This window comes from Schistocerca nitens, chromosome 4, assembly GCF_023898315.1.
Source record: "Schistocerca nitens isolate TAMUIC-IGC-003100 chromosome 4, iqSchNite1.1, whole genome shotgun sequence".
In the NCBI taxonomy this organism is placed as follows: domain Eukaryota; kingdom Metazoa; phylum Arthropoda; class Insecta; order Orthoptera; family Acrididae; genus Schistocerca; species Schistocerca nitens.
The window spans coordinates 890103349-890129979 of NC_064617.1; the positions used below are offsets into that span (position 1 = coordinate 890103349).

Below are 26631 nucleotides of genomic sequence, written 5' to 3' on the forward strand. Positions count from 1 at the left end.
GGTCTATAACATGGTCACAGAATTATGACTAAAAACGTGTGATACAAATTATAAGTACGAAATTATCGTGAAAGACTGGCAGTACTTATATGTCATTTATAAAATAGTAAATATGCCAAAAGGGCATTAGTCACAAAGATATTTAAGATAAAAAAAATGTTGTTCAGTCCGTTTACAATCTGCACCACGCAAGTAACGAGCAGTCCTTAGTGGCAGTTGATGAAAGAAAGTGTCCAAGGCTGTGCGCCTAGTTAGGAAGGAGTTGAAGTTTGTGATGCCTGAAGATGGGTGTAATCCCGAAACGCGTAACATGTTCTAATAAAAGAGTCAATTGAACAACTCATGACTTTATTTCGATTGTACAGCATTGGTTGCCAATTTTTAATTTAGAAGCATAATTAAAGTTCAAACGCAATAAATGAGGAACTTTGAGGTTTGCCAGTCACGCTGTAATTGTGTCAGCGAGGACAAAGCACTTGCAAGAACCCGTGCACGGATAACCGATAACGTTAAAGCGTAGCTACTGGGACACGGCGGATTAACAGTGAGGCCTCGATGTGGTTTTTAGGCGGTTTTCACATCCCACTTGTTAAATATGGGGCTGTTACCTACGTCCCGCCGCACATACCTGCTATGAAAACATTTAGAAAACGTTCCCACATCTGCACATAAGATTTATTTTAGACGCAGACAGATGGAGTCCACAGATTCCGCCCTGTAGAGTGAATAAGAGACTGATAACCATACATGTTTCATATAGACATTCGAGGGAGGATTGTAGCCACAGTACACTACATGAGGTGTAGAAGCGTATGATAATGGAAGAGTGTCGGAGGAATAAGTACAAGAATTCTGTTCAGCAGAATTCGGCAATGCAGAGGGATGCATCCCGTAACCAGCATATGCTCATGCGCAAACTGCATACATATTTACCATCAAGCATTCACTCTTCCAAAACGCAAGAGACGTCCAGTTGATGTGAATTCACTTCAGTCTAATCATATTCGTATACTCCGTGTATACCATTGAAGACCATTCTGCAGAATGTGTTCTATCGCTGTCTCTCGAATGTCTACATGAAATGCAGTTATTGAAAGCTGCTCTATCACCCACATTCATTTCGATGATCGAACACATGGCGGTGGTTTGACAACGATAGCTCAGCAAAGACTGAATGTGCAGGAGAATTTAAGGTCGTAACGGTAGTTGAGTGGATGTGGCCCAATCGGCTTTCTTCCCACCAAAATCAGCCATCTTGACTGACGTCACAGCGGCGCTCCCTGGTGTCTGAGATATGAACTAAGCCAGTAGGACTGCATCACACGTGCATGATATAAATAATAATAATGGATAAAGAATGTTAATAAATGATAATCAATAATAATGAATAATAATGAAGACAAGTACGATGTTGCATGCGCTATCCTGTTGGAATTCAAATTTGCCACCATTTTTTCTGGAGGGTTAGGTTAGTGGATGTAGCCCAACTGACCTATTTTCCCGCCAAAATTCAAATTTCCCGCCATTTTTTCTGGGGGTTAGGTTAGTGGAGGTAGCCCAATTGGTTTATGTTCCCACCAAAATCCGCCATCTTAGATGACGTCATGCGCTGTTGCCAAGTCTACATACCGCTATCTTGGATGACGTCATCGCCGCTATCTTGAATAAATTTGGCAACAATGCAGAGTACGCTGACACGAACCTTGTCCTACTACTGACGGTAACATCCAACGGGAGCTCCATTCTCAACGGCTGCCAAGCCAAGACTGAGTGCCTCAGTGCGGCGTGCGAATGTTTACACAAAACGCCTGATAACAGTGTGACCACCTGCCACACAAACGGGAGTTCTGTACTTATAAAAAGATAGGAGACCTTACTTTTGGGCTTACCATCTCAATTATGCAGAGATGAAAAGATTTGTACAGGATAGAACACCGTGGAGAGCTGTATGAAATCAGTCTTTGGCCTGAAGACCATAACAATAGCAACAACATAGATCTAAAATGGTAGCACAGTGAGGAGATTCATTCAATATGTGGCGATGTTCCTCCCAACACGACTTCCATAAAACGGGTGAGAAGGTGGGCAGGCAGCCCTGAGCCACGCACCTGTCAGAGAGGAGGCGTTGAGGCGGCCGTGGTGCCAGGCGGCGTACTGGCGGCCGAACGCGTGCGCGTGCGCCAGCCCGTCCACGTGGTTGCACATGTCGGTGGAGCAGCACGACAGCCCGGCGCCCGCGCCCCCGTCCTCGCTGCACGCCTCCTGCTGGTCCCTGCGGGCACACGTCACACACTCAGCCGTCTTACAACGAGAGTGGAACTCATATACAGACTTCCCGTAACACGACCTTGGTTCGCTGCCAAGCTACTTGGAGCGCTGCAATCTGTCAAGTTTGTTTTCGTTTCGTAAGACCGGTATCACACTATCAAATTTCTTTGTCAAATATCTTTGTCAAAGAAATTTGATGGTGTAATAGGGAACTTTGTCACATGTCGTCAAATATTTGATCAAATCTAGGGCATCAAAAAAATGTTCAAATGTGTGTGAAATCTTATGGGACTTAACTGCTAAGGTCATCAGTCCCTAAGCTCACACACTACTTAACCTAAATTAAGCTAAGGACAAACACACACACACACATGCCCGAGGGAGAGGATTCGAACCTCCGCCGGGACCAGCCGCACCGTCCATGACTGCAGCGCCTGAGACCGCTCGGCTAATCCCACGCGGCTTCTAGGGCATCGCTGTAGATTTAATCAAAGAAGTCGCTTGTCTTCTGTTCACTGCAATGTGACATGTTATCACTTTGAGCGCTAACATCGCAGCAGCGATCTGCAGTGTTTATTGCTGGTAAACACAATTGGTGTGTACGGGCAACTACAAAATTAATAGAGATGTATGAGGCTGATGAGGCGCTTTACAGCGTGAGGCACCCTGAATACAAAGATAGATGAAGAAGATTGGAGACCTAACCTAACCTAACCTAACTCTCTCCTGTAGCAAGGAATCGGAGTGTTACAGTGAGCCTGTCTTCTGCAGATATAGCAGTTCTTAAGTGAGTATTGTGCTTTGTGATATGAGGATACCGTTCTCTGAGCACATACAAAATTGTATGCTCATCCATTCTTAAGTAATTGATGTACCACTTGACGTCCTCCACTATAAGCTCACGTAACAAGTTTTATTGAATGCTTTTATCGTGTCGTCGTAAAAACCACAGCTTCACCCAGATACGTTTCCTTTCTCCCCCCCCCCCCCCCCCACGCTTCTCTTCCGCATGTCCACACAGTACAATTGTGGTACATGCAACTGCTGTTGACAACAAGTTGTTGTTGTCAGCCATCTTGAACTTTGACGAAAAATATGATGACAGTGTAATACCCATTTTTAGTGCCACGGTGCGACTGCTACGGTCGCAGGTTCGAATCCTGCCTCGGGCATGGATGTGTGTGATGTCCTTAGGTTAGTTAGGTTTAAGTAGTTCTAAGTTCTAGGGGACTGATAACCACAGCAGTTGAGTCCCATAGTGCTCAGAGCCATTTGAACCATTTTTTTTAGTGCCACGTCAAAGATCTTTGTCAAATATATTTGACGAATATTTGATCATATCTTTGATCAAATCTTTGACAAGGAAATTTGATAGTGTAATACCGGCCTAAGTAACAGAGGTTCGTTTCATCACGTTGTGCTTCTGATTATGGCTTCTCGCGTGTACTGCACACTTCAAATTGCATTGTAAATATGTTGTTCGTATCCCGATTCGCATCCGTAATAATTCGGTGGGTAAATGATTCCATATGTTTTTGATTCATGTAAAACAGATGCTGCTTTCGTTGCATCGTGTTCTGTGGACTTATTTCTATTTGTTATTGCTTACGAATCTGTCTGTGACTGCTCGATGCGTAGTTTCTCGCATTTAAAGGAGAACTGCAAGTTAGCAGCTTTAGACAGTGCTGGTATTCAACTTTGTTATACCTCGTCACGGAATGAGTATGTAATTCTGCTTTCAATGGCGTTGCTTCTTGCCACGGAGTGCCACGCATTTCACAGTGGCTTGCAGAATGTGGATGTAGACGAGTCTGCTTCGTAGTTTTGGTGACTACACCATACATTCTCGCAAATGCTAAAATGCGGAAACAGTTACTATAAACAGTACACTTTAGCAGCAGTCAATGAATTTCTGCGAGTGTACGGAAAACGGATGCAACAAAAATAACGTAGAATCCGAGTAATACTCTTAAAATGCATTCAAATCGAGCAGTTTGCACACTTATTCGTAAGCAGTAACAAGTAGACACGAATCCACAGAAAGCCATGCGACGAAACAAAAGCAAATATCGAATCGTTTTCCCCACCCAGTATTACGAATGAGAGCGAAAATTAAGCAGAATACGAGCAACATACAATACAATTCACTTAGCGCGATACAATCAAGAAGGTGATAATAAGGAACAAAAATGTGATTCTTCAGTTTCTCCCGGAGTATTTCTTGCTCGAACAGTCCACGAGTATACTGCCGTTCCATAGTGTCCAACGGGCACAATATTTCGGCGATCAGACATGTCGCCATCGTCAGGTGCTCTGACGAACTGAGCTCCTGACTAGATGGTCTGATGGGTATTGAACCCCTGTGGTCAAAGGATCGGATCTAATTTGATCCCTGCCTTTTGTCTGATGATAGTGGTAACGAACTGATGGGATTAAAGGGTCATGAATCTGTGTATAACTTGGATTTCTAAGGTATGGATTGGTCATGGCTTAGGATGTAGTCGGATGTCGGCGTATTCTTGGCTTTCTGCGCCCCGGGCGGGCGGCCGTATTAAATCCCCTCCCCTCGCGAGGTGTTCTCTCCGCGGTCCGCGCCCGCGCGTCAGCGGTCGGTGCGACGCTGGCGCCGGCATCTGTGGTGGCGTCGGTGTAATTGCCTCGTCCGCCGCTGACGCAAGGGCGCGGACCGCGGAGAGAACACCTCGCGAGGGGACGGGATTTAATACGGCCGCCCGCCCTCAAGAGCTCAGTTCCCCCCACCCCTCTTATGGGTCCCCATCCTCCATCGGCACCTTTCCCGCCTCCCCCCTTTCGCTTTTCCTCTCCTTCCCCCCTTTTTTTATTTTCCCATCATCTGTCCAGTTTCCCCCCACCTGCTCTCGGCTGTGGTGTGTCACATTTGCCAACTTTTTAGTGCAGTGTTCCAGTGACTGTTCAGTGTTGTTCGTCTTTCTCGTGTTGCGAACAGAAACCATGCTGTCGCTAGGCGTGAATTTTATGTCTTTTACGACCAGAAACCAGACTGTCGCCGTGTCTTTTTTTTTAAATTGTCTGTCTATTGTTTTACCTGTCTGCTTCCTATGTATTTTATTAGCATCATCATCCCTCTGTTCTTTGTTTTAAGTTCCACGATTTTTATTTCGCCATGCTACTCTTTAGATCTGCGATTTTATCGCCTGTTTTTATTATTTATTCTCTTCATCTTTTTAACAAAGTCTGTAGGCTGAAGAGCGGCATACTAAGCTGCTGAATTGAAATTCAATAAAGAAAAAAAAAAGAGCTCAGTTCGTCAGCGCACCTGATGATGGTGACATGTCTGATCGCCGAAATATTGTGCCCGTTGGACACTATGGAACGGCAGTACACCCGTGGACTGTTCGAGCAGGAACAAAAATGTTCAGATGTGTTTGAAATCCTAAGGGACCAAACTGCTGAGGGCATCGGTCCCTAGACTTACAAACTACTTAAACTAGCTTCTGCTAAGGACAACACACACACCCATGACCAGGGGAGGACTGGAACCTCCGGCTGGAGGGCCGCGCATCTCGTGACATGGCGCCTCTAACCGCGCGGCCACCGTATATACGATTCAACAGAGAAATAACACAGCGAAGCGGTTGCAAATCATTTTTAATATACTGGCCTAGGTTTCTCCACCTCTAAGGATGTCGTCATCAGAGTGAAATTTTAACAACCGTAAAATTACATTGCGAACAAGCAGAAGTCAAAATTACGAGCAGACATGCTCAAGTCAAAAATAAAAAATAAAAAATGTTCCAGCGTTTGGTACGTATACAAGTAAATACACTTTACCACCAGACTACCCATAAAGTATAAATGAAAATTACTATCATCTAGTACTTGTATTTCGTAAAACAAGAACACAGATATCGCGCCATATTTTTATAATTTCGAAGTTCATTGCCAGGCCACTGGCAGCGCTACTGTCGGTCTCTGTTTCCGTATCGTTACATGGGTCTTCCACTTCTGTTATTTTGGTGTTCTGTGGGCTATAGGCTGCTATGTAATGCGCTTCACTGGCCCTACGCTGGGACATAACGTTGCGGCAGTTCTGTTCCAAGAGCTGGTTCCATGACTAAAATAAATTAAATACACTGAAATGATATGAATGGATCTACATGGATGAATTTAATAAAGATGCAGTGACATGAAGTGAGGTCAGCCTTCACGCTCAGGCTATATGAGCACAGTTGTACGCCTGATTCAGATATCCATAGCCACTGTTGATACACCTATATCCGAAGACTGCACGCAGAAGTTGGCCCATTCATACAGTCTATCTGATCGAAAGCATCTGTACACCGCTAAGTAATGCGGCGCTGACCATAAGATGTGACGAGAGACCCGTCAGTATAACAGCAAGCAGGGAGTACTGCTATTATGCAACAGCCTCCCCCAAGGTCATTATGAGCTGTCCGATACCACCTTTTTTTATATGCACCCGTGTATTTATCGTACGATTTAGTGCTTCCTATGGCCTTTTATGTGTATTTTTATAGGTATCGTCCAGTTCAGTTTGCCCAAAAAACCTATTCTTCTTTGTAAATACATATAGAATATTCTGTAATGACGTACATTCTCTTGATTGTGAATAGATTGTTGTCATTAACAAAAATATCTACATATGCCAAACTAAATATCAGATCGTGAAATTGAAGTAATAAATGTTTATCGACAGATATTAAGAGGCTGTGGAAATGTTAGCGTAAATAACTAACGCATCTAATTACCATAACTGCAATATCTAAATTCGCTAACACAAAAACCTCACTACGATCAAATGAAAATAACGATCATTATCTGGTGATGTAATTTCATTCATGATTCATTTTTATGTAATTCATTGTAATTAATGATGCTTGTAAATCACGCAGATATTTACCTCTTGTTAGTTACGCCACCCAAATTTACGAAATTCCGGTATTAGAGAAAACATGTGTGTATTTAATTTACGTAATTTGGCGAAGTACAATATGTATACTTCGAACAAATGTTAGCAATAAAATCCATACAGTCAGTAATTACGAAATTAAAGTAAAATCAAAATAATTGTTGAAGTCAGATTGTGAATTAATTTACACACATAAAACCAAGATGATGATAAAAATATTATGTTATTTGACATTATATTTTATAACCTGTACAAATATAACAGCAGTTAGTTTAGATGAAATTGTTTTTAATTGTAAGTTACATTTTGTAATAAATTAACAATGGTAGCGACGCAGCGAGGCTGTCAAATTGTGTTTACTTCCGGAGTCAGTGCAGTTCTGTTCGGTTTAGCTCAGTTTCGTCAGTTGTTTTTCACTTATGTCAGTTCTGTCGATCAGGTGATGTCAAGCTTGAAATTTTCGTGATGTTCTCATTATTCGCGGCATCCACAACATCGATGAACCACAGGCCAACGCAAGTTAAGTAGTAACATTTTAAAAGATCGTTACATTGTGTTGTTGGCGGAGAAGAAGTAACAGCAGACTGGTCGGTCAGGAGTGCTCACTGACTTATAACGTGAACTGGTCACGTGGTGTCGCCTGAAAATCCATCACGAACACTTCAGACCCTTCTAAAGCTCCTCAAGACGACAGTTGGTGATGTTACTGTGAAGTCGAAAAGTGAAGGAACAACCACAAATACACCAGAACCAGGCAGACATCATGTACTGACGCAAAGGGACCGTCGAAAATGCGGAGGGTTGTTGTGAAAAATCTCATGAAACCAACGGAAGGAATCATTCTTGAGTTTGAAAGTGCCGCTAGAAGTCGAACTAACACAATGACTGTGCATAGGGAATCAAAAAGAATGGAGAGCAATCGTCGACCAGTATGCTCATGAGCCACACCTTTATCGAGTGGGTGCTGAGCGATGCTTGAATTCGTGTAAAGATAGACGCCCACTGGCAGTGGATGACTGGAAACGGGTCGTTTGGAGTGATGAACTACGATGACCCTGTAGCAATCCGATGGAAGAATTTGGGTTTGCTGAATACCTGAAGAACGTTAGTTGCCATCACGTGCAATGCCAACAGTGAAGTAACGGAGGAGGTGGGCCGGCCGGTGTGGCCGAGCGGTTCTAGGCGCTTCAAAAAATGGTTCAAATGGCTCTGAGCGCTATGGGACTCAACATCTTAGGTCATAAGTCCCCTAGAACCTAGAACTACTTAAACCTAACTAACCTAAGGACATCACACACACCCATGCCCGAGGCAGGATTCGAACCTGCGACCGTAGCAGTCCCGCGGTTCCGGACTGCAGCGCCAGAACCGCACGGCCACCGCGGCCGGCCTAGGCGCTTCAGTTCGAAACCGCGCGACCCCTCCTCGGGAATCCTGCCTCGGAAATGGATGTGTGTGATGTCCTTAGGTTAGCTAGGTTTAAATAGTTCTAAGTTCTAGGGAACTGATGACCTTAGATGTTAAGTCCCATAGTAATCAGAGCCATTTGAACCATTTATTTGGAGGAGTTGGCGTTTCTCGTACTTGCGGTGTGGTCCCCTCAACGCGCTTAAGAAACCGCTACTTGCAGCAAGATATAATCACATTTTACAGCATTGTGTACCGCGGACACCAGGGAAACAGTTCTGGGACGATGACTGTTTGTATCAACACGACATTGCACCCAGTTCACCTGAATGCACAGTATATGGAACTGGTGCTGACTGCATAGTTCTCGCGGCAGTTCTTCTTTGGCTGGTGTTATGCCTTCTGTGTTAATAGATATAATCGTTAACTGTGGCCCTGAAAAGGGCTCAGGTATATATGTTTCTGGTGTGAAAGGATCAGCCGTCAGGTTATTTTGAATCATATTCTGACGTTGCTCAGGGTACGCCCGATAGCTTTTATCACTCTCATCGCAGATCATCGATGTCTTCTCGGAGGCTCCTTTCGTGGAAAGACTGATTTTGAATCGCCTATCACCTGCAATTGACCCCTCACTTATAATTCAGCAATCTGGATTTCGTCCAGGTAAAAGCTGTACTGGACAATTGCTAAATCTCACACCGTTTATAGAAGATGGCTTTGAAGCTCGGAAGGTGACATGAATGGCATTAGTCGACTTACCAGTGGCGTATGATACGGTCAACCACCAGCCACTACTAGTCAAGGTCTACAATCTGACCAAAGATTTGGGTCTAACCAGACTCATCGCCTCCCTTGTGCAGAATCGCAGGTGCTTCGTCGACTTTCAAGGACAGCGTAGTCGATGGAGACTACAGAAGAATGGCCTCCTCCAATTCTGTTCAATATATACACGAACGACCAACCTATAGCCCCAAACAACAGGAGCTTCTTATATGCTGACGACGTCGCTCTAGCAACCCAGAGCACAGATTTTCAATCAGTGCAGTACAACCTCAAGAATGCCCTTGAACATCTATCCAGATACTACAACACAAACCAGCTTAAACCAAATCCTTCACAGACCCAAGTGTGTGCTTTTCATTTGAGAAACAAGGAAACCACTTCCAAGTAGAAAATAGTATGGTCGGGGGTTGAACTGGAACACTACGAGAATCCAAGATACCTATGAGTGACACTAGATAGATCTCTCACTTTCAAAAAGCACTGCATGAAACACACGAAAGTCCCCAACAGGAACAATCTCCTACGGAAACTGGCCGGATCACCGTGGGGGAGTCAACCTGAAAGAATCCGAACATCTGCAATGGCACTATGCTATGCTACGGCACAATATCCCTGTCCTGTTTGGTAAAATTCAGCTCATGCCAAACATGGGGATGTAGCTCTCAACGAAACCTGCAGAATTATAACAGGTTGCTTGAAACCCACTCCAGTCGAATGGCTTTAACACCTCGCAGGAATAGCACCACCACCTGTTTGTAGAGAGATAGCTACGAACATGGAAAGAAAGGCAGTGGAACAGGAAATTACTCGTCCTCTGTATGGGCATGAACCGCATTCGCAACGACTGAAGTCAATGAAGAGCTTCCTTAGGACATCAAAGAAACTTAGAACCACTGCTGAAAAAGCTAGGTTACAACTATGGAGGGTTAGGACCTACCTTTTCTCTGGTTGGAAAAGAGTTGTTGAAGCTTTACCTCCAGGCCATGACAGGGAATGGACAACTTGGAAGTCCCTGAGTAGACTGAGATCAAAAGTTAACCTGGCAAAATGGGGATACACTGATTCAAATGATATCCGGTGTGACTGTGGAGAAGAACAGACAGTCCAGCACATGCTTCGGTGGGTCGGTTGTGTCCAGTCTCCTGTACAGAAGATGACCTTCAACAAGCAACAGAAAATGCACTGGAAGTGGCCAAGTTTTGGTCAAAAGTAATTTAATTGTAATTGTGTAAAATGTATGTACGTGTACCTGTATGTTTCTGACACGAGAATAATAATAATAATTATTATTATATCCAGTCTTAAGTAACGTAATTGTTTGTGAACAAAACACTCTTGCAATGGACCAGACTTCCCATGTCCCGACCTGAACGCAATGGAACACCATTGGGATGAGTTGGAAAGTCGACTTCGCACCAGACCACAGGGTCCAACATGACTAATTTCTTGGTTTCGGCTCTTGAGGAAGAAAGGGCTGCTAATTCCTCCAGAGATATTCAGACAGCTCATTGAAAGTGTCCCCAGCAGAGTTCATTGCGTCATAAAAGCGAAAGGTGGGCACATATCATATTAATGTTCACTAATTGGTATCTGGATAGTTCTCATCAGAACTTCGACCGTCCACCTGCTCCGTTCCCACGAATCCTGCAGAAGAAACACTGGTAGCATTGTTCGTAAATCACTGACCGAGACCTCTGTGATAATAAGAGTTTAAGTCAGTTCTGGAGGTATGCTGTCATAGTCCATCCATTAGGCCCAAAATGAGATGACTCGAAGCTGTTTTGAATGCCTCTGGGTTTCCTAGACCGTGTTAGAGATGGTAAATGTGTTGTGTCTTTGGCGTGTCCATCCCCACTATCAGCGGTTTTGTGTCCTGTTGATTTCGCGTAGTGAGCAAGGGTAACGTGACCGTCTATATTTCTCTGTACACTCCGTGATCTCTGTTCTCTTCTTCTCATTACCCCTACACGATATATACGAGATGTGGCTGTAAAACAACGGGACTGTTGCTGTCACAGAGTCAGCCGAAGACGAACGACCAGTAGATGCGAAGCGTGAAGCCTACTCAGTGGAATACAGCATCTGTGGTGTATGTAGATAAATCAATGTGTACGTGGCTTTCGTTTGTGTAAGAGCTGTTATTTTTCTTTTTGCCGGAAAAGTATAATAAGGGAGGACGAACTGTCGAGAAGTTTCACTTGAATCTTGGAAAACTTGTACTGAAACGTATCGTTTACTAAAAGAAGTGAATGGCGAAGACCGTTTATCACGAACATAAGTTTTTGAGTCGTTCGAATGTTTCCAAGAGTATTGATCGCTCCATGAAACTGTAGAAACTGGCAAAGAGCGCATAAGGAAAATTTTACACGGCCAGTTTAACATGAGAAAACTTATGCGAAACTGGTGCTGAAAATTCTCACTGTCGAACAAAAAGAGGCTCGTGAAAATGTTTGTACTGACACTTTGAATACCACTGAAAATGATCCTAATATCTTGGAAATAGCGGTAACATATGACGAATCTCGGTTTTCACTTATGATGCAGAAACTTAGTCCAATCCATGAACTGGAAAAGCCCAACTTCACTGAGAGCGAAAAATCTCGAATGAGCAAATCGAGATTCAAGGCGATGATGATGACTTTTTTCGATATTCATGGAACTGTACATCTTAACTGAGTTCCGTAGGTCAATCCATTAATCAGTATTGTTGCCTTGAGCTTCTTGCTCAACTTCGTGAGAAAATAAGAAGAAAACGACCCGAATTGTGGAAGAGCAATCACTGGTTGTGCAAGACAACGAACTGCCTCATGTGCATTATCTGTTACGAGGTTTCTAGTGAAATATAGCACCCCAGTGTTAGACCACGCACCTTATTCGGCTGACCTGTCGTCATATGACTACTCTACTCCCGAAAGTCAATCTGCATTAAAAGGAAGAGGATTTCATTCCGTTGAATCAGTGAAACAAAAACCACCACTTGTGGTCAGGCAGCTCACAGAGGAAGACTTCCAGCACTGCTTCTATCAGTGGTAAACTCGCATGGAGTGTCGTAGGGATAAAGGCAAGGACTACGTTGACGTTGACTGGTCTGGTCTGGTCTGGAATATGTTCTCAGGCTCAGCGGAAGATTTCAGTCTTCGCTGCACATGCTGCCCATTGCTGCAGCAGACCAAAGCTAGTGTCCAGCGGCGCGGCATTGTTTTGTGGAGACAAGCGCGTGCCGCCTTCTTGGCAGCATCGCGAGCTGCACCAACCCAAGGCCGCGTAATGCACGCGCGTGCGCCTCGCATTGCGACATCGGAGGACTGTTCCAGACCACATGCTGCTCTGACCTCTTCTCTAAAACTGCGTTGCGTCGTATGACTGTCAGCGACCACGACAAACATCATAGTATGAGAAACTGAGAGGCAATTAAACTTAAGTTTAGGTCAGTAAGTGGACGCGGTTTTCTCCGTAATGGATTGCGGAATACTGTGACCGTAGTGCGTACCACGCGACGGAAGATTTGCAGCAGTTCTCCTGCGGTTAAGCCGAGAGAGCTTGGTCAAATGTATTGAACGGCGGGTCAAATGCCTGCCGCCTCCATCTAGTTTTAGGCACCCCATCATTTCTACAGATCACATAAAGTGAATGCCGGGACAGGCCGCCGTCGACTTCCTTCCCCAAACCGAGTTTGTTCTCCGTCTCCAACGACTCTTCGGCGACGGGACGTTAAACCCTTATCAACTTTTCTTCTCGTTGCCACCTCCGCTACAAATCTCCAGTCAATTTTTAATTTCCTCCGGACAGACCCGGTAAGTCCGGGAGCCATTCCTGACCGGTAGCGGCGTGATTTTCAAAGCTTCGTTTAGCATCGGGTTCGCCAAGAAAGAGATTTTTCCTGTGTATACTGTGGACGAAATTTTATTTTTAATTAAGTAGAACGCTGTTTCTGTGCTCACCACATGGATCGTGCACGCTTGGTGTGTGGAGACGCGGTCATACTTACACGTATACCCACAGTATTTGCACTAAAACTGCTGGAGACGATGTTTCAGCATATCAAAACCTAGCGTTGTAGGGCGGGTTTTACACTTGGCCATTAAAATTGCTACACCAAGAAGAGATGCAGATGATAAACGGGTATTCATTGGACAAATACAGGGTGATTCAAAAAGAATACCACAACTATAAAAATGTGTATTTAATGAAAGAAACATAATATAACCTTCTGTTATACATCATTACGAAGAGTATTTAAAAAGGTTTTTTTCACTCAAAAACAAGTTCAGAGATGTTCAATATGCCCCCCTCCAGACACTCGAGCAATATCAACCCGATACTCCAACTCGTTCCACACTCTCTGTAGCATATCAGGCGTAACAGTTTGGATAGCTGCTGTTATTTCTCGTTTCAAATCATCAATGGTGGCTGGGAGAGGTGGCCGAAACACCATATCCTTAACATACCCCCATAAGAAAAAATCGCAGGGGGTAAGATCAGGGCTTCTTGGAGGCCAGTGATGAAGTGCTCTGTCACGGGCTGCCTGGCGGCCGATCCATCGCCTCGGGTAGTTGACGTTCAGGTAGTTACGGACAGATAAGTGCCAATGTGGTGGCGCTCCATCCTGCTGAAATATGAATTGTTGTGCTTCTTGTTCGAGCTGAGGGAACAGCCAATTCTCTAACATCTCCAGATACTGTAGTCCAGTTACAGTAGCACCTTCGAAGAAAAAGGGACCAAAAACTTTATTGGCTGAAATGGCACAGAAAACGTTCACCTTAGGCGAGTCACGTTCATACTGAGTTGTTTCCCGCGGATTCTCAGTGCCCCATAAACAGACATTGTGACGGTTGACTTTCCCCTTAGTGTGGAAAGTTGCTTCATCACTAAACACAATCTTTGAAACGAAAGATTCATCTGTTTCCATTTGAGCAAGGATAAAATCACAGAAATCGATTCTTTTAATCTTATCAGCTGCAGACAGTGCTTGAACCAATTTCAGACGATAAGGTTTCATAACTAACCTTTTTCGTAGGACTCTCCATACAGTTGATTGTGGAATTTGCAGCTCTCTGCTAGCTCTGCGAGTCGATTTTCCTGGGCTGCGAACAAATGCTTGCTGGATGCGTGCTACATTTTCATCACTCGTTCTCGGCCGTCCAGAACTTTTCCCTTTGCACAAACACCCATTCTCTGTAAACTGTTTATACCAACGTTTAATACACCACCTATCAGGAGGTTTAACACCATACTTCGTTCGAAATGCACGCTGAACAACTGTCGTCGATTCACTTCTGCGTACTCAATAACACAAAAAGCTTTCTGTTGAGCGGTCGCCATCTTAGCATCAACTGACGCTGACGCCTAGTCAACAGCGCCTCAAGCGAACAAATGTACAACTAAATGAAACTTTATAGCTCCCTTAATTCGCCGACATATAGTGCTTAGCTCTGCCTTTTGTCGTTGCAGAGTTTTAAATTCCTAAAGTTGTGGTATTCTTTTTGAATCACCCTGTATATTATACTAGAACTGACATGTGATTACATTTTCACGCAATTTGGGTGCATAGATCCTGAGAGTTCGGTACCCAGAACAACCACCTCCGGCCGTAATAACGGCCTTGATACGCCTGGACATTGAGTCAAACAGAGCTTGGATGGCGTGTACAGGTACAGCTGCCCATGCAGCTTCACACGATACCACAGTTCATCAAAAGTAGTGACTGGCGCATTGTGACGAGCCAGTTGTTCGTCCACCATTGACCAGACGTCTTCAGTTAGTGAGAGATCTGGAGAATGTGCTGGCCAGGCTAGCAGTCGAACATTTTCTGTATCCAGAAAGGCCCGTACAGGACCTGCAACATGCGGTCGTGCACTATCCCGCTGAAATGTAGAGTTTCACAGGGATCGAAGGAAGGGTAGAGCTACGGGTCGTAACACGTCTGAAATGTAACGTCCACTGTTCAAAGTGCCGTCAATGCCAACAAGAGGTGACCGAGACGTGTAACCAATGGCACCTCATACCATCACGCCGGGTGATATGCCAGTATGACGATGACGAATACACGCTTCCAATGTGCGTACAGCGCGATGTCGCCAAACACGGATGCGACCATCATGATGCTGTAAACAGAACCTGGATTCATTCGAAAAAATGACGTTTTGCCATTCGTGCACCCAGGTTCGTCGTTGAGTACACCATCGCAGGCACTCCTGTCTGTGATGCAGCGTCAAGGGTAACCGCAGCCATGGTCTCCGAACTGATAGTCCATGCTGCTGCTAACGTCGTCGAACTGTGCGTGCAGATGGTTGTTCTCTTTCAAACGTCCCCATCTGTTGACTCAGGGATCGAGACGTGGCTGCACGATCCGTTACAGCCACGCGTATAAGATGCCTGTCATCTCGACTGCTAGTGATACGAGGCCGTTGGGATCCAGCACGGCGTTTCGTATTACCCTGCTGAATCCACCGATTCCATATTCAGCTAACAGTCATTGGATCTCGACCAACGCGAGCAGCAATGTCGGGATACGATAAACTGCAATCGCGATAGGCTACAATCCGACCTTTATCAAAGTCGGAAACGTGATGGTACGCATTCCTCCTCCTTACACGAGGCATCACATCAACGTTTCACCAGGCAACGCCGATCAACTGCTGTTTTGTGTATGAGAAATCGGTTGGAAACTTTCCTCATGTCAGCACGTTGTAGGTGTCGCCACCGGCGCCAACCTTGTGTGAATGCTCTGAAAAGCCAGTCATTTGCATATCGCTGGATCTTCTTCCTGTCAGTTAAATTCCGCGTCTGTAGCACGTCATCTTCGTGGTGTAGCAATTTTAATGGCCAGTAGTGTAATATCGCACTATGCTTCAAAATGACAAAATTTCAAAACTCATATAGTGATAACTACTTTCAACAGCCGTAAGCTGTATGACTACATTCACATCTACTTCTACATGGTTACTCTGCAATTCACACTTCAAGTGCCTGGCGGAGGGTTCATCGAACCATTTTCATACTAATAGTCTACTATCCCACTCTCGAATGGCGAGTGCGAAAAAGGAGCTCTGATTTCTCTTATTTTGTTATGATGATCATTTCTCCCTACGTATGTGGGTGTCACTTTGCATTCGGAAGAGAAAGTTGGCGATTGAAATTTCGTAAATAGTTCTCGCCGCAAAGAAAACCGCCTTTGTTTCAGTGACTGCCACCCCAACTGGCGTATAATATCAGTGACACTCTCACCCCTATTGCACAATAACACGAAACGAGCTGCCCTTTTTTGCACTTTTGTGATGTCCTCTGTCAATCCTACATGGTATGGATCCCATGCCTCGCAGCAATATTCCAGCAGAGGACGGACAAGTGTAATGTAGGCTGTCTCTAGTGGGTTTGTCGCATCTTCTAAGTGTTCTGCCAACAAAGCGCAGTCTTTGTTTCGCCTTCCCCACAATATTATCTATGTGGTCTTCCCAATTTAAGTTTCTTGTAATTGTAATTCCTAGGTATTTAGTCGAATTGACAGCCCTTAGATTTGTGCGATTTATAGTATACCGAAAATTTATAGTATTTCTTTTAGTACCCATATGGAAGACTTCGCACTTTTCTTTGCTTAGTGCCAGTTGCCACTTTTCCTCGCACTTCTTTGTTTAGTGCCAAGCCACTTTTCGCACCATACAGAAATTCTCTCTATTTTGTAATTGGAATTGATGGTCTGATGATTTTATTAGACGTTAAATTACAGCGTCATCTGCAAACAATTTAAGAGGGCTGCTCAGATTATCACGTAGATCATTTATGTAAATCAGGAACAGCAGAGGGCCTATGACACTACCTTGCGGAACGCCAGATATCACTTCTATTCTACTCGATGATTTACCGTCTATCACTACAAACTGTGACCTCTCTGAGAGGAAATCACGCCAGTCACACAACTGAGACATATAGTATCTGATAACATAATTAGTGCTGGACAACTGCAGCACGTCACATTGTACAACTATACTGCCTGACAAGAAAGGTGAGTCACCCTGAAGACACGGTCGGATGTCAGTGTAACTGCGTACACATGCACACACTATCGGCGGGTATGTAAATGATTGGAGTTGCAGTTCTGTAACAGGTAGATCGGCCTCCAGAGTACATTAGTGATATTCGTGTTTAGTGTTGTCACCAGGCATGGGAGAGCGTACGAGGATCGTGAACAGCGTCAGGTGTTGAGTCTGAGAGAGCGTTGTCCGTACCTGGCAGAGTCTGAAAGAGACCGTATTGTTGATCCCAATTTGGCCGGCTGGTCTAATTTTACAATATTCAGATCTGTCGGGCCTTCCGATGTGACGGTGGTCCGATGGTGGAGTGCGTGGGAACCGAGAGCAGGCATTCTCGTCGTCAAGTTTCCCATCGACTACGCTTCATTCCCAAAAAGGAGGATCGCAGTATTACGCATTGCATTGGAAATCGTGGCCCGCTCACATCAGCGCCTACCATAGTAATGGTCTCCCTGCAACATTTCGTGTACCATTGGTTGGAGCGTAAAAGCAGCCGGACTACGGAATTACAGTTAATTCCACAACACAGATGGCTTGTTTGGAGTAGTGGCGTGACCGGAAAGGATGGACTGCTGGTGAAAAATAGCGTCGAACTGTGTTCAGTGATGAATTGTGGTACCCGGATGACTATCGCCGGCGCGTACGGTGACGTCCTGGGGAGAGGTCCCGTTCTTTCAGTATTTCTGAGACACACAGCGGTGTTACTCCTGGCATCATGGTTTGGGAGCCTGCGGGTATGACGTCACGTCATCGCTGTTAGCGACTGAAGGGACTCTGACGGATCGCTGGTACGTCACGGACATCCTGCATCCTCACGTGCTACCTTGAATGCGGGAGTATCGTGGTGCCTTTCTTTTCTTTTCTTTTTTTTTTTAACAGGACAGTGCTCGTTCACACGTGACGCGTGTCTCTATGAACTGAGACCATGGTGCTGAGGTAATCCCGTGGCCAGCAAAATCCCTACTTCTTTCACTGAGCCGGCCGGCGTGGTCGTGCGGTTCTAGGCGCTTCAGTCTGGAAGCGCGTGACCGCTACGGTCACAGGTTCGAATCCTGCCTCGGGCATGGATGTGTGTGATGTCCTTGGGTTAGTTAAGTTTAAGTAGATCTAAGTTCTAGGGGACTGATGACCACAGATGTTAAGTCCCATAGTGCTCAGAGCCATTTGAATTTGAATCTTTCACTGATAGAACACGTGTGCGACCAACGCGGACGTCAACTTTGTCACTGTGACAGTATCCAAAATATCAAGTACCAGTCACAACAGCTGTGGGCCACGCAAATAGAACAGTTTCTGCGTCAGTCACTTGTTTATTTTGCCACTACGCGTTTCGATGGTTCACGCCATCATCTTCAGGTGGAGAATTGTTTATTTACATGACTGGTGTTAGTGAAGAGTACAGACGTCTTACACAGTCGCAGACCAAGGACGGGTAGCTTATTTTGTGTCTTTTGCTAATGATAAAAATTGTTGATTTAGAAAAGGCACTTTAGAGGTTATAAATCATGAATTTCTACAGTGAATTGTAGTTACAGGGACATTAGAGTTCTAAAAGGTCTGCCCGATGTATGTCCTCTCCACTGCACATTACATTTCTGAGTTTACAGTTGAGAGAACATACACCAGCTCTTTATTCACATGAAGTGCTGAGTGCTATTGACAAGGGACCTCAGATCGATTCCGTACTCATGGATTTCTGGAAGGCTTTTGACACTGTACCACACTAGCGGCTCGTAGTAAAATTGCGGGACGTCCACAGTGTACAACACTACAAGAAGACCGATATCTCACCATCAGTGCCCGCAGACGGCCACGGAGTACTGCAGGTAGCCTTACTCGGGACCTTACCGCAGCCACTGGAACTGGAACAGTTGTCTCCAGACACACTGTCTACAGACGACTGAACAGACATGGTTTATTCGCCAGGAGACCTGCAAGGTGCATTCCACTGAACGCTGGTCACAGGAAAGCCCGTAAAGCCTGGTATCAAGAACACATTACATAGTCAACGGAACAGTGGTCCCAGGTTATGTACACGGACGAGTCCACGTATAGTCTAAACAGTGATTCTCGGTAGGTTTTCATCTGGCGTGAACCAAGAACCAGATACCAACCCCTTAATATCCTTCAAAGTGACCTGTATGGAGGTCGTGGTTCGATGGTGTGAGGTGGGATTATGATTGGTGCACGTACACCCCTGCATGTCTTTGACAGAGGAACTGTCACAGTTCAGCTGTATCGGGACCTCATTTTACACCAGTATGTCCGCCTTTTCAGGGGTGCAGTGGGTCCCATCTTCCTCCTGATGGAGGATAACGCACGGCCCAACCGAGCTGCCATCGTGAAATAGTACCTTGAAACAGAAGATATTAGGCGAATGGAGTGGCCTGCCTGTTCTCCAGACCTAAAGCCCATCGAGCGCGTCTGGGATGCTCTCGGTCGACATGTCACTGCACGTCTTCAAACCCCTAGGACACTTCAAATGGTTTAAATGGCTCTGAACACTATGGGACTTAACATCTAAGGTCATCAGTCCCCCAGACTTAGAACTATTTAAACCTAACTAACCTAAGGACATCACACACATCCATGCCCGAGGCAGGATTCGAACCTGCGACCGTAGCAGCAGCGCGGTTCCGGGCGGAAGCGCCGTATCACCAATACCGTATACTTACAGATCTGTGTCATGTGTGTTCCTTATGTGCCTCTGCTATTAGCACCAGTTTTGTGTAGTGCTACGTTGTGTACATCGAAAGCGGAAATTATCAGAGGGTACCGGCGAGTATTCAACCTTTCGACTCAGTGGTTTCTGGACAAGGGTCCCTTACTTCAGGTTGATACGTTTACCCTTCTCCACCACGCCTGAAAGTTTGCAACATCATACCCAGATATCCCTATATAGGTATTTAATGGTTTAAACTTTGGAAGTGGTCTCTTTCTATACTGTTTTCAGAATGATTTTATTCCGGTGACTATAGCCAATGGTTGCTGTGTTGTCATTTTTTCTGATACGTATGCAGTTACTTGGTAATTACTACACAGCCAAAACGTTGTATTACGCAAAATGAAAATAAAATGGAAATGATAATGATTTAGGCTAGATTAGAAATTGTACCAGCAGTGGGATTCGAACCTAGGTCTCCTGTTTACTAGCCAGGTGCAACAGCCATTGCGCCACACGGTCACTGCAGCTGCTGCAGCTACACGGAATATCCTAGTAAGTCTCCCTCCACAAGACAAATTCCAAGTTGCATCTCAGCCCATTGCTATTCCTCTTCTAAATTCGCATCAGTATTGTCGAGGCTCTCCTATATTGTAATAGCATCTTCGCAATGAGGGAAATGGGGTTAATCCCGCCTGTACCTCAGGCACAAGTGAGATATTAATCACATCAATTGATGTTCCTGAGACTTATTGAACCTCATCTTCATCTAAGATGTTGTTGTTGTTGTGGTCTTCAGTCCAGAGACTGGTTTGATGCAGCTCCCCATGCTACTGTATTCTGTGCAAGCTTCTTCATCTCCCAGTACCTACTGCAACCTACATCCTTCTGAATCTGTTTAGAGTATTCATCTCTTGGTCTCCCTCTACGATATTTACCCTCCACGCTGCCGTCCAATACTAAACTGGTGATCCCTTGATGCCTCAGAATATGCCCTACCAACCGATCCCTTCTTCTAGTCAAGTTGTGCCACAAATTTCTCTTCAATTATATTCAATACCTCCTCACTAGTTATGCGATCTACCATTCTAATTCTTCTCTAGCACCACATTTCGAAAGATTCTATTCTCTTCTTGTCCAAGCTATTTATCGTCCACGTTTCGCTTCCACACATGGCTACACTCCATGCAAATACTTTCAGAAACGACTTCCTGACACTTAAATCTGTACTCGATGTTAACAAATTTCTCTTCTTCCAAAACGCTTTCCTTGCCATTGCCAGTCTACATTTTATATCCTCTCTACTTCGACCACCATCAGTTATTTTACTACTTTAAGCCTCTCATTTCCTAATCTAATTCCCGCAGCATCACCCGATTTAATTCGACTACATTCTATTATTCTCGTTTTGCTTCTGTTGATGTTCATCTTATATCGTCCTTTCAAGACACTGTCCATTCCGTTCAGCTGCTCTTCCAGGTCCTTTGCTGTCTCTGACAGAATTACGCCATCGGCGAACCTCAAAGCTTTTATTTCTTCTCCATGTATTTTAATTCCTACGCCAAATTTTTCTTTTGTTTCCTTTACTGCTTGCTCAATAACATCGAGGATAGGCTACAACCTTGTCTCACTTCCTTCCCAACCACTGCTTCCCTTTCATGCCCCTCCAATCTTATAACTGCCATCTGATTTCAGTACAAATTGTAAATAGCCTTTCGCTTCCTGTATTTTACCCCTGCTACCCTCAGAATTTGAAAGAGGGTATTCCAGTCAACTTTGTAAAAAGCTTTCTCTAAGTCTACAAATGCTAGGAACGTAGGTTTGCCCTTCCTTAATCTATTTTCTAAGATAAGTCGTAGGGTCAGTATTGCCTCACGTATTCCAACATTTCTACGGAATCCAAACTGATCTTCCCCGAGGTCGGCTTCTACCAGTTTTTCCATTCGTGTGTAAAGAATTCGTGTTAGTATTTTGCAGCCGTGGCTTATTAAACTGATAGTTTGGTAATTTTCACATCTATCAACACCTGCTTTCTTTGGGATTGGAATTATTATATTCTTCTGAAGTCTGAGGGTATTTCGCCTGTCTCATACATCTTTCTCACTAGATGGTAGAGTTTTGTTAGTAGACAGATGTGCTAGCCAATACGCCATGCTGTATGTGGCTGTAAACGAATGACGGCCGATTCAAGAAACTAATTTCTATCAAAAAATCTATAATATTCGTATGATGTTCCCTCTACCACGCCTTACAGTGCGTGGGGTATCATTAATGAGTGGCTTCAGCTGCATACGGTGTAATCAAAGAAACCTGTCGATTCTCTCTGTCGCCACACGTGAATTAGCGTGACGCCTCCTGGCATTGACGTCTTTGTTCTAGCCACGCCGGTAGACCAGAGCATTAGATACGCGAGACGATGCCCTTGGGGGCTGCGTTTCCCCGTCCTTGGGCAGTCCGGGGCGGCCTGCCGGCTTCCTCCTCCCTCTATCTGCATAACCGCATTACCGCCGCAAATTGCCGGCGATTCGGAATTAGTGGCTTTTTCCGCTTAATGGCAGCCCTGCCCCACGGAGCGTGGACCTGTGCGGAGATAACGAGGCTGTCAACTCGGCGCTTAAGCATCGATCCGGCGCAGTTCGCAGCCAACCGGCCGCCATTAATCTCCGCGATTACTGGTTACTCTTCGCGAGCGCCATTCCACTTTCCGTTAAGCGACTGTAATTGGCCGACAGTAGTGAAACGAGCTCGCAGAATCCCTCTGCTTTGTAAACCTCAAGGACGAACTTAACCAGTCTACGCCTGTTGTCTAGATGATTTAATGTTGCTGCAAAAAAAAAAAAAAAAAAAAAAAAAAAAAAAAAAATTGCGTTTTAGGTTCCGTCGACAACGGGATCATTAGATACAATAATTAGCTACAGCAGGTGCACATGCTCACCTAAGGTCTCAGAATGACCTAGATTTAAAAGCGCGTCTTTTGATTTGTACTAGGAGCGTTCAATAAGTAATGTTTGGCTAGTTTTGATTGCAAAAAAAAGGAATATCTTGTGGGACATCGTAGAATGTTCCCACTTCGGCCCCTAAAGTTTCATGAAGATCCCATTGATGGCAGTGCTATACATAGCTTTCAAGATAGCGTCTGTAACGTAGGTGTGTTCAAAGCATAGAGTTTCTTCTGGTGGAAAACCACAGTATGGGAGATATTCGTAGGCGTAGGTCTACAGAGACAAAAGCACGATGAGTCGTTGGGCGAGGCTCGCGCAAACGTGGCCGATCTACAGCATGCCGGCCACAGCTGTGACTACTGTAATATTGGAAGTAGACACACTCGTTCGAGGTTATCGACGTATCACACTGAAACACCTTGCTGCGCAACTGGATGTTTCTGTTGATGGTGCTGACATACTCGACCACAGCTTGTGGAACTCAAAGGTGTGTGCCCGTGTAGCGTCGCAGCTATTACGCGACTGCAGATTTTTGCAGTAAGTTTGTTACGTTATGGTAAGCTTTTTTGGAAGCCTGCAGTATAGTAGCGGTAGCTGAGTTGTGGCCTGCCGTATGCGTCACAGCCACACCTGTCGCTAAAGCGGACCGTGAGATGCTCATTGTGGCGTGTACTAAAATCACTTATTCACCTCACCTAAGAAACTAAATAACTATGTTAAATATTATCTGTTTTATTCCTAATTTGGTGTATGATCTTTTGTTATTCACACGAACTTTGAGTCAAAATTTGATGCCGCTACCTATAATAGTTTCGGAGATATAAGAAACCCATTAAAAAAGTACTTAAGAAAGTAAATTCGGATAGGAACAATAACAGTTTATATTTCTTTTGTTATTTGAAAGCAGTACTAGCACTCTCAGTGTGCCGATTTATCTTATAAAGATTTTCAATTCTATACTTTCGATAATTTTTCTTTCGTAATGAAAATAACAGTTTAAAAGTTAATATTTATATTTTGTGTTAGGGTGAGAGTAAATGACAGTGAATGTGTGTATGTGGGACATACGTCAAATTTCAATTCTATATTGTATTACACCTTACGTAACTAGTAGGTGTTATGCCACCAGGGTGTCATGAAAACTGTAACTGGCGGATGACGTACGTCAACGAGTGTTTGCTTTTGTAATAAGGCAGCCAGAAAGGTAATAAGAGGATAACCAGTCCTAAAGTATATTTCAAGCATAGTTTTCTCTTAGTTTTCGCGTGGTTTGGTTTGGTGGAACATTTTGTTAATATTTGCAGCATGAAAGTAAATGCATCTGCGAATGTTGATTGGAGTAAACCGGTTTAAGCGCGAATATGATCTTGAAAGATTGATCTGATTGGCTCTTCGTTTTGATCAACCAATCAGTATCAAGTCTTTCCCGCGCATTGGAATGAGTTATATGCCCTGAAAGCAACGGCATTCTGAGAGTCGTGGACTACCTGCCGGACGAGAAGGTCATGTTAGACGTGTCCGAAAAAGTTATTTGTAAAAGGAAGAAGTGACTGTTATTTCGCGTTCGGTTTATATCGCCGTGCAAGCAGATGCATTTACGGACAGTTCTGTGAAGTTTGGGAGACTATGGAGTGTTTGTTGTAAAGAAAACCGCGTGTGAAACTATCGGTCTTTGTGAAGAATTCTGCGTGGCGTGTTCAGTATGCATTTACAGAACATTTTTTGGCGAGCATCTTCCTTTGAAGAATCCACTGAAAAGGACCGAGTGTGAAACTCATTTCGTAACAGAGTGTTGTCTGTATTAATCTCGTAATATTTCGGGTTGGACTTTGTACATTTCTGGCTGTCTTGCCTGTGATATAAGCTGCATGGACTAGTAGTAGATGTGCTATCGACGTAAGTGTGGGCTTGTTGACACCATAACTAAAAGACAATAAAAACATTAGTATCGGGAAGCGGACATTTTCAATGAAGGAAGGAAGCATCCACTTTTGCCCGTTATTACTAGACATTTACAGGTTTCTTTTGTTACCTGAGTTACGCGGACTATGCATGGACGATGGTTTTCTTCAGAGCTGCTTTTAACATCGTCTACATAGTACCTAAGAATGCAGAGCAACGGATTGTGAACGAACGCTGTACTGAGGTAGGTGTACATTAATTTGCAGCAAGCTTCACTCAGTGCTGGCGACTTTTAAACACCGCTCCGCCGCACCCGTTATGTTCCTCCCTGCCTAACAAGACCATAAAGATTAATGAAGGACCATCTGTGCGGAATTGCTTGCGCGTTACGAGGCTGGCCGTGGCAATTTTTTGTTGAAAATTGTCACAGGCGATGAAACATGGGATCATCACCTGGAACCGGAAACAAAACGCCACTTCATGGAGTGGCGCCACACCACTTCCCTCCGAACAAAAGTTCAAAGTCGCAGCCTCGGCAAAGTCATCGTGTCGGCCTTCTGGGACTCTGAAGGGGTTTTCTGTTTAATGTCCTGCCTCACAGTGAACTATCAACTCTGAAGTGTATTGTGCCGCCCTCATGAAATTGAAGAAACAACTTAGCGTAGGAGGTGTTATGTACTTTCTGAAGTTTCCATAACAATGCCACAGTCCTCTTGTGAACGAGGTGGAATCCAAAATTTTCGGGACTGGTGCTGCAATCTGGAAAGTAGGAGTAGTAGATCTTTGCACTGCTAGGTGGCGGGAGCTGCATATCTGATAAGTCAGTGTGTGGAGTGAAAATTCAGCTGGGAGGACGTGTTGCGTGTCCACAGTGTTTTCCGTAATACTCTGTGTTTGGTGTGTGGCGATTTTACGATAGATCCGCTAACAGAACAGCGCGTGTGTATCAAATTCTGTGAGAATCTCGGGAAAAGTGCTACGGAGAGGCTTGTAATGATTCAACAAGTGTTTGGATTTACGGTTATGACCCAGAGACAAAGCAACAAGCGTCCAAGTGGAAGAGCCCGGTCTCTCCAAGACTGTTGAAGAGCAAAGTGAAGAGCATGATCATCGTTTTCTTTGATAATAAGGGAATTGTGCACAAAGAATTTGTCCCACGCAACCAAACAGTGAATTCCCCGTACTACTGTGACATTTTGCGACGGTTCCGTGAAAACGTGCGGCGACGACGGCCCAAACTTTGGCGTCAAGGGAACTGGCTGCTGCATCACGACAATGCGCCCTGTCACACGTCCTTGCTCGCCAAGACCTTTTTGGCAAAAAAAACAACATGGCGGTTGTACCCCACCCACCGTATTCGCCAGATTTGGCACCTTGCGACTACGCGCTATTCCCAAAACTGGAACTCAAGTTGAAAGGCCGTCAGTTCGACACTCTAGAGAGGATCCAAGAAGCATCGATGGCGGACATAAACACCCTCAAAGAACAGGACTTCCAGAAATCACGTTTGACCAGCGGCAGAAGCGCTGGGACCGGTGTATACGTGCGGATGGGAATTACTTCGAGGGTGATGGTGACCATTACTCCAAAGGTAATGTTTTCAACAGATGGCAGCACCAGTCCCGAAAATTTTGAATAGCACCTCGAATTCGGTTGTACTTTTTGAGACCAGAAGGTAGGGAAACTTTGTAGCGTTCCTCCTGCAGAGTAGCACGGTCAAGTACA

The 26631-nt window shown here is 44.7% G+C and overlaps 1 protein-coding gene across 1 annotated transcript in view; it reads right to left on the bottom strand.

Moving 5' to 3' along the window:
* LOC126253431 (BMP and activin membrane-bound inhibitor homolog) overlaps nucleotides 1-26631 on the bottom strand; it is a 286791-nt gene that overhangs the window by 23530 nt on the left and 236630 nt on the right. Inside the window, exon 3 of the mRNA XM_049954765.1 lies at nucleotides 2109-2272. Within this exon, the coding sequence (XP_049810722.1) occupies nucleotides 2109-2272 (164 nt within the window). The remainder of the gene's footprint in view (nucleotides 1-2108; nucleotides 2273-26631) is intronic.